We start from the raw sequence: 14,154 nt of genomic DNA, 5'->3' as shown, positions 1-14,154 counted from the left end.
TACGAATGCTAGCCCCATGCTTGCCGAGTGACTTGAGATTCCTGTGTCATCTCCAGCCTTGTTTCTTTATCTCCAGAAGGGTGGCAGTGGATGAACTGATTTTCTTCTAGCTCAACGTTTGTAGTTCTTTCCGGAATCTGTAGCTCCTAGCTATTTTCCGTTAGTAGGAGCTTCGTGTTTTGTTAATACTTATTTCATGCAAATTGCACCTGCTTATTTAGTACTCTTGCTTTGTTAGTATTAATTACACTTCAGGCTGAGCAAGAGGTTGCCTCTTAGTTGCTGTGAGGATTGGTTCCAGGACCCTTGCACAGATACCAAAGCATTCAGATGCTCCAGTCTCTTATATAAAATGGTGTAGTATTTGTATATGGCTTACACACATCCTCCTGTGTACTTTAAATTACCTCGGAGAAGGCAATGGCAACCCACTCCAGTACTCTTGCCTGGAAAATCCCATGGACGGAGGAGCCTGGTAGGCTGCAGTCCATGGGGTCTCGAAGAGTCAGACACGACTGAGCGACTTCACTTTCACTTTTCACTTTCATGCATTGGAGAAGGAAATGGCAGCCCACTCCAGTGTTCTTGCCTGGAGAATCCCAGGGACGGGGGAGCCTGTTGGGCTGCCGTCTATGGGGTCGCACAGAGTCGAACACGACTGAAGCGACTTAGCAGCAGTAGCAGAGTATTTTTAATACCTAATACAATATAAATGCTATGTAAATACAATATAAATGCTACGTAAATTATATATATTGTTGCCTGCCCATGATCAATTCAAGTTTTATTTTTTGACTTTTTGTGTTTTTTCAGTGTCAGTTGTTATTTATCTTCTTTCATTTTTTATTTTGTTTATTTGGATCCTTTCTCCTTTCCTCTTGATGAGCTTGGCCAGAGGTTTATTGATTTTGTTTACCCTTTCAGAAAACCCAGTCTTGATTTTACAGGTTTACATTTTGGGACTTTCTAGAATTATCTTCTTGCCCCCTGAATGTTTTCAGTCAGAGGTTGTTTGTATCCTTGGATGTAGAAACCATGGGTTTGGAGGGCCAGCTCTCTTTTTAAATTTTTGTTTTCTCAGTTCATGGGTGCTGATTGAAACTTATGTCTTACAACTTCTCATCTGAGAGAACTCATCCTTTTTTCCATGATACTGTACTGTTGACTCTGCGTTCAGGAATAATGCTGATCCTAACTGTGTGTCCTCATTTAATGTGGCCTGTTTTGTAATGGTTCAGACAAGAAGGAAAAGAAATTAAAAAAAAAATTATTTTGTTTCTGAAAGGGACATAAATTCTGATGTCATTTAATAAAATAAGTTACCTGCAAAATTAAATACTATTGATAACAGTGGAACTCGAGGGATTTGTTGGCTTCTTGTTTAATGACAAATAATTCTGGAGAAAATGCACAATCTTAGATGAAAGCAGACTTTTCTGAGCAGTGGACTCTAGAAGAACACAGGAAAACCCCATGAGGCAGTGAACAGAAAAGGCTTATTGTGTAACTGGTTTGGGGAATTGTGAAAGCACTCCTGACTGTGCTTAACGGCCCTGGTGTGGAATTCAAGGCAAGACCCACTCTAGACCATTATTTTCTTTTTATGTATTTTAATTGGAGGATAATTACAACATGTTGATTTTTTTTTTTTTTTTTTGCCATACATCAACATGAATCGGCCACAGGTATACATGTGTCTCCCTCATCCTTAACCTCCCCTCCCACATCCTTCCCCACCCTACCCCTCTGGGTTGTTCCAGAGCATGAGCTTTGGGTGCTCTGCTAGACTGTTATTTTCTGAAGATCTGAGTTGTGGCCCAGGTTATAGTATACTGCAGAACCTCACCGTGAGAAGAATTTACAATAAACCAGAAATGTACCATTTTTACCCTTGTACAAAATGAGGGTTTGCCAATACCTGGAAATCGTTCTAAATCATGGCGTGTTTTGTTTTGGCTTAAAAACAATTAAAATAAATAAATTTATATTAAAAATAGCTGTATGTGTCTCTGTGTGTATTTAAATACGTATATGTATGCATATGTATATATACTTATATACATACATACACACATACTACAGTTTCACTGTCTGAAAAAAAGTGCAGCTATAAAAGCAATGTGATGAGTTTCAAAGGGTCTTCTACCAAAGAGATGCCTTAGAAGGTTAAGGAAAATTTTTTTAAAGAAAAAGCAATTAGAGTAAACTTTGAACTACGTTACTGTATAGGTAATTGAAGTGAAAATATAAATTAAATATTAAGGAAAACCAAAAAGCTTCAAATATATCCTTTTGTGGTTCAAAACATGTAGGGTCACCATCAGAGATTTTAATTTTCTTAGTCTGGAGACGATTACCTACTGGCAATTCTTTTGAAAGCTCCTCCTGCCACTGAGAATCCCCACTGAGGGTAGGCTTGGTTTCCTACAGATAGATAGAATGAATAGTGCCAGGGGTGGAATGCTGGGCAGGGCAACCCTTCACTTCTCACCCAGCATGCAATTTATTTGTGTGGTTTATGTACAAATGTTATGAGTGAAACCTTGTTCTGAAAGTAACAGTTAGTCACTTACAGAATAAGAGGTGAGAAGTAGAATTGTTCTGCAGGTGGCTGGTTACTTAAAACTTAGATGAGTTTGCATTTTGATGAGTTAAGGAAGCAAAGCTAGAGCTGAGCTTTTACACTTCTTGTGCGGATGTGTTTTGTTACTGTGGTTTCCTTGCATGATCAGTTGATTTAATCACACGCAGGCCCATAGAGTCCATCTGTATGTAGTTGAATGATGTGCTGGGAAGCCCTTGATAACTTTAATGTTTTGTTAAGTCTGTGTAATATTGCTTTAAGTCTCTCTTTTAATCATTCAAAAGCTAAATAATTACATCAGTTCTCATAAGAATTTCCAGTGATGAATTCTATATTAGTTGCATGACTGGCTCATTTTCTTGGAATTTTTTTTGAGTTGCTAAATCTAATAAATTGTAACTTGGGAAGCTTTAAAACTGCCTTAGTTTTCTAATTTTTTATATTCCTGTTCAAGCGTAATTAAGTTGATGGGAATATGTTGGAAAGTGATTAAAATTTTGTGGAAAGGCGATAGTCTTTGATGTAGTGAGAAAACACAGTTATTAATTATGCACATATGAGGTTATCTTATGTTTGATTAATGGATGTTATTCAATGCCAACTTTTATGTAATTAATGATTTTATAGCTTTGATTTGACAAAATACCAGTGTAAAACAAGGCTTAGGGATAAAAAAACAAACTTCATGAAGATTGCAAGATATTATTGATAAGAATTATGATAAAAATCATCTGTTTATACTTAGGAAGTTAAGTAGGTTCATATTAGCTGTAATAATGACTCAAGGAAATTTAGTTTTAGGACTACAAGATTAAAGGCCATTCTTTCAGCTTTAGAGATAATTCAGCTATTTGTAATTTTTTTCTCCTTTAGCAATAATTCTTCTTTGTATTTGGATGGGTTAATGCAAAATTTTGGTTCATATTTTTGAAATAGCAGCTCACCAAAAGGAGAGTGCACGTCCGAGTGCCTGGTGGAAATGGGTCAGTGAGAGAACAGGTAGACATAAATGTTTGCTTTTGGTTATTTCCATGTTATCAGTAGAGTATTTCCTTCATATTTTTAATTCTGAAGTTTACCTTGAATCTGGAGAAGGCGATGGCACCCCACTCCAGTACTCTTGCCTGGAAAATCCCATGGACGGAGGAGCCTGGTAGGCTGCAGTCCATGGGGTCGTGAAGAGTCAGACACGACTGAGCGACTTCCCTTTCACTGTTCACTTTCATGCATTGGAGAAGGAAATGGCAACCCACTCCAGTGTTCTTGCCTGGAGAATCCCAGGGACGGGGGAGCCTGGTGGGCTGCCGTCTATGGGGTCGCACAGAGTCAGACACGACTCAAGTGACTTAGCAAAAATACCTTAAATCATGTACTACTACTAACGTCTTCTTTTTTTAAAGCACTGTACTTATAGACATCCTCAAGGCTTTTCTCATATATTCTTCACTCTTTTATATACTTTTCACAGAAGCGCTCACCTGCTCTAGTGGTTTCTGTGTGGTGACACTTAAAGCTATTCCTCAATGTTTCCAGGTTGCTAATTATGTTAACTTTCTATTGCTCTGTAACAAGTTAACACAAATTTAGTGGCTTAAAACATTACCCATTCATAACCTCACAGTTCCTTAGTCAGAAGCCTGGGGTGGCAGTTACAGTAGTAAAAGACCACAGATCACCAAACATAATAATAATGAAAATGTGTGTGTGTGTGTGTTAGTCGCTCAGTCGTGTCCGACTCTTTGCTACCCCATGGACTGTAGCCCCCCAAGTTCCTATGTCCATGGGATTCTCCAGGCAAGAATACTGGAGTGGGTTGCCGTTTCCGTCTCCGATTTTAAGAAATAGGTAATCCAAAAAGGAAGAACCAATTGCAAAATACAGGACTTTAAGAAAAATAATAAACATTAAATATTTCCTAGAATTTTGAGATGGAATAGACCTTAGATGTCCTTTAGACAAGCCAGATGCCCCTTTTTGGAAAAATTCAGTTCTATATGGTTATAGGACTGAGGGTCCCCATCTTCTTACTGGTTAATAGGGGGGCCATTCTCTACAGCTCAAAGCCGCATTGTGGTTTTTCCTTGTGGGCCCCTTTATCTCAGTGTTAGAACCTCCCTCAGGTCAAATCCCTGAGGGTTCAAATCTCTGACTACTGCTGTCATCTGAGAACATTCTTTGCTTTTAGAGGGCTTGAATGATTAGGCCTCTAATTCATTAGTTAGGCCCACTCACATAATTTCACTATTTTAGGTCAATTGATTAGTAACTTTCATTGCTTCTGCAGAATTCCTTTTGCCATATAAGGACATATCATGGTAGTGACACCTTCATGGGGTGAAGGTCATGAAGGCCATCTTAGAATCCTATCTACACACTAATGGGTGTTTCTGCTTAGATTTCATGATGTTATTTAAAATGTCCAGAAGCCACTTTCCCTTTCCCTTCATGTATCTCCAAATCCTAAGTTTCCTTAGTTACCTGTTCTTCTTCTTATGTAGAAAGTTTGAAGTCCTTTATTCTTTCACCTCACTCTTCACACCCAAGTCTTGTCATGTTGACCCCTGAAATATTTCTTGTGTGACTTCTTTTTTCTTTCTTGCTGTGCAGTCTTTGCCACACATAAATATTTCTGTTAAAGTACTGGGGAACTGTCTGCCATTAATTCATAAAATGTTTTTACTGATTTTGATGTTTCTTTTGAAAACTTGTGGAAGTCTGACAGTAATTGCATGAATTTGCCAATGAGTCTTGTCCTGTGCTTGTAGATTTTTCACATACTTTATGGCAAAAGTTTTATTTTTTTATTGCATAGATAATAATTATTAGACAGTAATAAATATTATTTTTATTGCATAGGGAGTTATTGCATAACCAGTAACAGATAAGGTCTCATTTAAAATCTTACTATACCTTTGAATCATAATTAATGATAGTACTATGTATACTTTTGAAAGTCAAATTATATATTTTATATATGCTGTATCTTGTTTTAAAGTCAACATTTACATTGAAATTAGGATAAAATTTTCCAACTTTGCTGTTCTTTTATTCATTTATTAACTACATATTGATCTTTACTACATACATGCCCTTGCTAAGTGTGGGCACTGTGGTTGGAAACAAGCTTGATTTGTTGGCTTAACAGATATAGGACTTACATTCTGGAGAAGACAGACAATAAACCACTAATGACACAGTTAACTAACGGTCCCATGTGCTTTGCAGAAGACTTGTGGCAAGCTCAGCTAACACTTATCTGACCAAGTCTGGGTTATCAAGGATGGGTTCCTGGAGTAGGTGACATTTGGGCTGAGTTCCAAAAGATGAATAGGCATCTTGATAAAGAAGGAGGTAATAGACTGTGCCAAAGCCTTTGACTGTGTGGATCACAATAAACTGTGGAAATTTCTGAAAGAGATGGGAATACCAGACCACCTGACCTGCCTCTTGAGAAACCTGTATGCATGTCAGGAAGCAACAGTTAGAACTGGACATGGAACAACAGACTGGTTCCAAATAGGAAAAGGAGTACGTCAAGGCTGTATATTGTCACCCTGCTTGTTTAACTTATATGCAGAGTACATCATGAGAAATGCTGGGCTGGAAGAAGCATAAGCTGGAATCAAGATTGCTGGGAGAAATATCAATAACCTCAGATATGCAGATGACACCACCCTTATGGCAGAAAGTGAAGAAGAACTAAAAAGCCTCTTGATGAAAGTGAAAGAGGAGAGTGAAAAAGTTGGCTTAAAGCTCAACAGTCGGAAAACTAAGATCATGGCATCTGGTCCCATCACTTCATGGGAAATAGATGGGGAAACAGTGGCTGACTTTGTTTTTCTGGGCCCCAAAATCACTGCAGATGGTCATTGCAGCCATGAAATTAAAAGATGCTTACTCCTTGGAAGGAAAGTTATGACCAACCTAGATAGCATATTCAAAAGCAGAGACATTACTTTGTCAACAAACGTCCATCCAGTCAAGGCTATGGTTTTTCCAGAAGTCATGTATGGATGTGAGAGTTGGACTATAAAGAAAGCTGAGTGCCGAAGAGTTGATGCTTTTGAACTGTGGTGTTGGAGAAGACTCTTGAGAGTCCCTTGGACTGCAAGGATATCCAACCAGTTCATCCTAAAGGAGATCAGTCCTGGGTGTTCATTGGAAGGACTGATGCTAAAGCTGAAACTCCAATACTTTGGCCACCTGATGCAAAGTGCTGACTCATTCGAAAATACCCTGATGCTGGGAACGATTGAGGGCAGGAGGAGAAGGGGACAACAGAGGATGAGATGGTTGGATGGCATCACCTACTCAATGGACATGAGTTTGGGTAAACTCCAGGAGTTGGTGATGGACAGGGAGGCCTGGCAGGCTGCAGTCCATGGGCTCACAAAGAGTTGGACAGGACTGAGCGACTGAACTGAACTGAACTGAATAGCATTCTGGACAAAGAGATAAGCACTTGCAAAGGTGCTGAGGTGAGAAGACCCAGAGGGCTTGGGAAGAAGGCCAGGGTGGATAGGAAAATGGAGTGAAAGGGACAGGATGAGATAGGGACTAGATAAAGCAGTTCTTTGAATGGTACAAACTGGAATAGATTTTTAAAAGATAGTGTTGTTACAGTGAACATTAGCTACTGGGAATTCAAGTTTTGGGTAATTAGGTAAATTGGATTATACTGACTGATTCTACTAAGAAATTAGCTAAAAATTCTGGTTAAAAGAAAATGTTTTCAGAAAAGTATTATGGCACTGATAAGATGATAAGAACTGTAAGGGTAAACTATTAAGTGAAAGTTAGAACTTCTGTTAACTTGAGTGTTGAAGTTGCTTTTGCCCTGGTGAACCTAGGGAACTTGAGTGTTGATTGCCATGGTCCTGACCAGGGCCGGGAGTCAAGCAGGAGACAGTCCCCTTACGCTGGTGCTCCCTCCCACCTTAGGTGTTCAGAGAGAACCTTAAGTGAACCCCACCCATTCCTCTACCCTGAAAGACTGAGCAGAGCCCTGAGCTTTAGGCTCAAAAGCTCAGACCTGCTCACATGGGCCAAAAGCAGATTACCTTGTTGTTGTTGCTGTTGTTTAGGCACTAAGTCACGTCTGACTCTTGTAACAGGGACTGTGGCCCGCCAGGCTCCTCTGTCCCTGGGATTTCCTAGGCAAGAGCACCAGAGTGGGTTGCCATTTCCTCCTCCAGGGGGTCAGGTATCAAAGCCCCGTCTCCTACATTGGCAGGTGGATTCTTTACCACTGAGCCATGAGGAAAGCCCTCATGTTACCTGGATTATATCAGAAAAAATCAACAACCCCTAAACCCTCAAGCCGTGAAATCAGTTTTTGGTGGTTCTTAACTGGGCATGCCTCTTAAATATTCAGCAGAAGCAAATATATACTCTCACTGGATTATTACTCCCTTGTCCTCAACCTCAACTTATTCCCACAAATAATTATACAGGCTTAATAGACAGTTTGAATAAAAAATGATGAAATATACAAGGAAACAGCACCAACAAAAGAAAAAAAAAGGAAAGTACCTTCAGCACAAGCAGGTTCGCAAAGACTTCATATACCAGAATTATCAGACGTGGATTACGGAATAACTGCACTTGCAGTGTTTATTAAACACAGACACGTTTGAAACTACTCCTTGGCACTAAAAGCATAGAAATGACCTAGCAGTATGGAAGAGGGAACGGTGGGAGGGAACTCAGTGTGGAGGCGTGCCCTGGTGCAGGCAGCAGTTAATGAGATGATGGTTTAGGCAGCTTGCAACGTGGAGACTGGAAGAAAGACAAGTAGGCATTCCCTGGAAACTTCTTATTTGACTGAATATCTGATAGGAGTTGTGCTCTAGCTTTTATTTAAAGAGTTTTGAGGGGAGGAAAACATGATGAATTAAGGATTTGGGTAAATTAGTTTGAGATAATTAAAATTTTCACATATTTTGATTGATCTTTGGTTTGGAAATAAAACATTATTAAATTTGTCACATATGATGTCAACCAATGCTTTTTGGTTCCTGAAAAGAAAGCCATAATAAACAGCTAATTATCTGGTTTTGAATAAATGATTTGTATTTGAAGAGAAGTCTTAGTATTTTGATGTACACTGTTTATATATTAGTTTCTTTCAAGTTAGGTGAAAGTTAATTAGCCCCCAAATAGCTAATTAGATTCATTTATAAGTTACTACCATCATCTTCAATTCTGTCAGAGAAGCTTCTCTTTGCATCCCTGATTGCTTAGCATCTAATTAGCATTTTTTTAAAAAGCCAATTTAATATGAACTTTTGAAAGATAAATGCAAAGGGCCCCCCTCTGACCCCAGCTTCTTGTCTATCTGAACAGCTTGTGCTGGTGGCTCTGGTGGTCACATGTGTGAGAGACAGCAGATGGTTGTGAAGATTTAAAATCTTCAGCACGTGGCCACGAGTTGCACTTTGGAGTCGGTCAGGATGCTGGCCACGTGCAGCTAGTGCGTCGTGCGTGGGACAGGATGCTGCGCCCCAGGCTCCCACGTAATCTGATGGCTGGTGTGCCTTCTCCATCCTGGAGTCCTAAAACCCCGTCCCCTTCGTTTTTTGTTTTGTGTTTTATTGTTTTTTGGGGAGAGAGAGTGTGTGTGTGTATGTTTTAGAGGAGGCGTTCTGTCAGCTGTGGATTGTAAGCATCTGTGACCAAGTGGTTTTGAAAAGGAAAAAAAAAACAACAGACCTGCGTTTCTTTTTTCAGGTGTCATGGATATCCGTTACCGAGTGTAATCAGATGGGCTAACTGGAATTGCTTTGCAGTGAAAGCCTGTGCTGTACTTAGTTCCTCCGTTGTGTCTGACTCTGCCACCCCAGGGACTGCAGCCTGCCAGGCTCCTCTGTCCGTAGGGGGTTCTTCAGATAGGAATACTGGAGTGGATTGCCTCGGCCTCCTCCAGGGGATCTTCCCAACCCAGGGATCGAACCCAGGCCTCCTGCATTGCGGGAAGATTCTTTACCAGTTGAGCTATGAGGGGAGCCCAGTGAAAGCCTTAGGTCCTTTGGTTAGTAGCCTGACCTGCTTCTGGCAGATTCCCGATTACTCACAGGTAGGGTTCAGAGCTAGTTTTTAGGTCATTCCCGGAAGAGCTCAGTTTTTACTTTATTTTTTTCTGTAGAAAGCTATCCATTCAAAGCTGTGATTGTGAAAACTGTGATTAGATTACAGATAGTGACTCGTGTCAAGTCATTGCACCTGATTTCTGATTTAAAAAAAATAAAATCCTTGTGTGATGGATTGAAGTACAAGTATGCTGCTGCTGCTGCTAAGTCGCTTCAGTCCTGTCCGACTCTGTGCAACCCCGTAGACGGCCTCCCACCCGGCTCCCCCGTCCCTGGGATTCTCCAGGCAAGAACACTGGAGTGGGTTGCCATTTCCTTCTCCAATGCATGAAAGTGAAAAGTGAAAGGGAAGTCTCTCAGTCGTGTCCGACTCCTAGTGACCCCATGAACTGCAGCCTACGAGGCTCCTCCGTCCATGGGATTTTCCAGGCAAGAGTACTGGAATGGGTTGCTGTTGCCATCTCGGGTACAAGTATGAAGCAGAGGGAAATAAATGTGTTTTCCGTTGCCAGGGTGGAGTGGAAGGAACCACCAGCTTGTGGAAGCAGGAACTCCCATTTCATGTGATGAAGAAGTGCTTGTGGCATGCGGGGCAGATGGAGTGTGTAATAGGGTCGGAAAAGAGGTACCCAGGGACTGTGGTTTTAAAGTGTAATTTCAGAAGGAATGCAAGCCGACTTCTGGTTTCAGACTCTTTGGCATTCTGAGGAAAGAAAGGACTTTAATTGGTCTGGCTTTTTTCCTTTAATCACAAAGTCAGGACAGAATAATTCTGCAAGCTGCTCCCTCATTTTCTTTCTCATTGCCCATCAGGAACAGGCACTTTCTACACAGACATGGGGTTTCCTTTTTTGAAATCAAAGTTTTAAATTGACATGGCCAGAAAGATCTAGGGTCATAATTTTCCTTAATGAGGCTTATGGAAGGAATTGTTAAGTGAATCTTCTAAGGAACAGAAACGTTCAAGCAGCTTTTGTCAAATGATTGTTAGCCAAACTAATCAGTTGTACATTGGGTTGGAATGAGTGTTTTTGGACACAGATGGAGAGATCTGGGCCCCTGCTGGCCCTTGACTTCCTCTCCAGGTGCTGCTTTGCTAATCTCTGCCTGGAGGGGTAACCTCTCTGGCTTGGATTTAAAGTCACTTAACTGCATTGATGGATCTTATTATCAGTTCCTACCACACAGGTTCTGGGTTCCTCTTAGGAGATGATCTTATATCTTTATTGAGAAGGTTGAGACCATCTTGAATTAACCACCTCATCTCTTGCTAACTACAGATCATCACTATTTCTTTTCTTCATTCTTCACTCTCCTTGTCAGAGCTTCTGTCTCTGTGTTCTTCATCCCAGACCTTCTTCTCCAGCTTTCATTTCTGTGCTGTTTCTCTCTCCTGGCTTTCATTCTCCTCCCTTTTCTCATTCTTGGCACTTATTTTCTTCTGCCTATATACATGGTAAGACCTCCCCTTTCCTTTAAAAACAAAAATCTTTTCTCCACTCTGTATCTCTGCCGCTTTACCACTTCATCTCTTTCCTTCATCATCTATTTTTGTTGTTGTTCAGTTGCTTAGTTGTGTCCGACTCTTTGCGATCCCATGGGTTGCAGCACACCAGGCTTCCCTGTCTTTCACTATCTTCTGGAGTTTGCTCAAACTCATGTCCATTGAGTCGGTGATGCCACTGAAACTGTTGATTAAAGACAATTTAAATTTTGATTCATTTATCCAATGGATTTTCCTCTGTCGTGGTCATCTTCCTTAGCCCCTCTGTGGTCTTAACAAAAAAATCGTCACTTACATTTTTTACTGTTCTTAAGTATACTCTAATGACTGAGAAGGCAATGGCAACCCACTCCAGTATCCTTGCCTGGAAATTCCCATGGATGGCGGAGCCTGGTAGGCTGCAGTCCGTGGGGTCGCGAAGAGTCAGACATGACTGAGCTACTTCACTTTTACTTTTCACTTTCATGCATTGCAGAAGGAAATGGCAGCCCACTCCAGCATTCTTGCCTGGAGAATCCCAGGGACGGGGGAGCCTGGTGGGCTGCCGTCTACGGGGTCGCACAGAGTTGGACACGACTGAAGCGACTTAGCAGCAGTGACCGTGTAACTGTACTCAGAGATGTACATAGTTTACTTAAACCTTCAACTGTCATCATTTACAACATTTAAAACAACTTTAAATAACTACCTTTATGCATAATGTTTGCAGGCCTCTCCAGGTATTTCCTTTACACAGATCCCTAGAAACCGAATGGTTAGTTAAAACGTACCTGGCATACCTGTAGAAGCGAGGACCACTTGGCAGTTTATGATTTCACTTGAGTCCCAAGTTAACTCCACAAATAGCAAAGTGGGGAAGGAACAAACGTACAGTCACTGATGAGGAGTAAACAGGGCTTGTGACCTGGTGAGTTGAATGACCTAGAACTCTCTCTGGGTTCTTGTCTGCTGCCTAGTCGGTCCCCTTGTTTGAGGGAAAAGGTTAAAATTACCAGTAGACACTGTGTGTCTTAGCCATAGTGCGCTGTACTTAATGGTCAAAGGGCTTTTATGTGTTTTGAAGGTATGAAGGTGAAAAGAGCTAACACTGCCTTTGTGTAATACCCTATCAATGGAATAGTATTAATCATTGCTACTTACTTGTTTATTATTTTTCAAGTTCCAATTTTTCTCTTACGGTTCCAAAATGCATTTCACCTTTCAGATTCAGACTGTCTAAAATTTTTTCAATAGGTGCTAGTTAAATTAGATGTTTTTCTAAAAAAAAAAAAGTTCCTATTTCTAAATTTTTAGTTGGCAAGGACTGGGGAGGAGGGAAGGAAATATGTATGGTTGTAAAAGGGCTTTCCTTGTAGCTCAGTCGGTAAAGAATCTGCCTGCAATGCAAGAGACCCAAATTCAATTCCTGGGTCGGAAAGATCCCCTGGAGAAGGAAATGGTAAGCCACTCCAGTATTCTTGCCTGGAAATTCCCATGGACAGTGGAACCTGGCAGAGTACAGTCCATGGGGTCACAAGCGTCGGACATGACTTGGCAACTAAACCAACAATAAAAGGGCAGTCCAAGCGATCATCGTTTTATTTTGTGATTTTTGATACTGTGATGTTTTTTGCCCTGTGACAAACCTGAAATCAGGTTGATGTTTAAAAGTATTACGTTTCATCTAGATCTTTTTCGTTAAGCTTCTCTACCATGAACAGAAGGAACAGACTTTTTTAAAAATTTCACTATTTACAAAGTTTTTAAAAATGTGAAATAATTTTCTTTTTTCTCTCCCTTTCAGCCATGAAGACTTTGAATTTATTTCAGGAACACGAATGCGAAAACTTGCCCGCGAAGGCCAGAAACCTCCTGAAGGTTTCATGGCTCCCAAGGCCTGGGATGTGCTGATGGAGTACTACAAATCCTTGGAGAAGGCTTAAGCTGTTCACCCAGTCAGTTCACCTTTGACACCACACTGAGTAGCAAGAGGTTACTGTTGGCATTTCTCTGTGGTGGTATCTGTCCAGACATGCATCCCCAAAACAGACCCTTTTCCTGAAGTATTAACAGCATCAGTTTGGTCTGCCTTATGAGTTCTGTTCTGAACTAGTGTAATACACTCCTGGTTTTAATGTATCTTTTCCAACTTATTATAGTTATATTCCTACAGTACAGTTTTAAAACCTTGTCTTTTTGTATTTATGCTTCTGTCTTGTCATTTTTTCAAGCTCTTATATCAGTTGTAAGCAATAGTATACACATTGAATCTCACTTTTCATCTCTTGAAGAAAGAAAAAAAGGTCCACTAAACAATAAACTTGGCTAGATCTTGTTTTGCGAATTTTATAAGACATCTGTAGCGATTAGATTTCTTTTTTTCCCTACAGTGAAAATATAAACTGCTTTCTTCCTTCCCCTCAGCTATTGATCTCTTAACTGTTATAATCTAAAGTGTATTAATACCTATGTAAACTCTGAATGAACTTTCTTGATTCAATAAAATTAAACTTTTTGGCTTCTTATTTATGTGATTTTTAAAAAATATTGTTATGTTTACACATACTTATCCTTCATGTGAAAAAGTTTCTGATGGAGAAAGGAATCTAATAATTAGTTCCAAGTACTGTTTCATAGTGAGTTTTTAAGTGGGAAAATAATGATGCATTCTTAATCCATCCAAAACCTCAACTTTTTTCCCCAAATATCTCTCTGATATTCTTAAATACCTCAGATGCTGGTACTAGTAGTAGGGACATGATGGAGAGATGTTAGGGTTTGCCAGTCAGTTCATCTGGAGTGGGGGACAACATGTCAAGTTTGCTTTTGTAGAATATCCTGAATACTCGAGTCATGGTTTCATGGTGGCAGCAATGGAGTCAAGATTCCGGGGGCAGTGAGTACACAGTGGTGACGGCATCTGTGGTATTCGGCTCTCGTCTCAAGTATTCCAGTGGAATGACCTTGGCTGAGTCCTCTGCCTCTAACTTCTTGTTCCT

At 40.3% G+C, this 14,154-nt stretch overlaps 1 protein-coding gene across 5 annotated transcripts in view; it reads left to right on the top strand.

The window, feature by feature from the left end:
- The window catches only part of PAPSS1 (3'-phosphoadenosine 5'-phosphosulfate synthase 1), a 125,470-nt gene extending 111,790 nt beyond the window's left edge, over positions 1-13,680 (top strand). For all 5 annotated transcript variants that reach the window (XM_086406969.1, XM_086406967.1, XM_086406970.1 and 2 more), the window contains one exon: positions 12,960-13,680. In XM_086406969.1, coding sequence (XP_086263095.1) covers positions 12,960-13,098 — 139 coding nt within the window. In that variant the 3' untranslated portion in view covers positions 13,099-13,680. The remainder of the gene's footprint in view (positions 1-12,959) is intronic.
- The last annotated feature ends 474 nt before the right edge of the window (positions 13,681-14,154 follow it).

The sequence above is a fragment of the Bos grunniens genome, chromosome 6, assembly GCF_055505025.1.
Source record: "Bos grunniens cultivar Pamir isolate PY7600 chromosome 6, Bosgru_T2T1.0, whole genome shotgun sequence".
NCBI classification, from domain to species: Eukaryota; Metazoa; Chordata; class Mammalia; order Artiodactyla; family Bovidae; genus Bos; species Bos grunniens.
The sequence above is the reverse complement of the archived record's forward strand: the minus strand, read 5'-3'. Positions and strand labels throughout refer to the sequence as shown.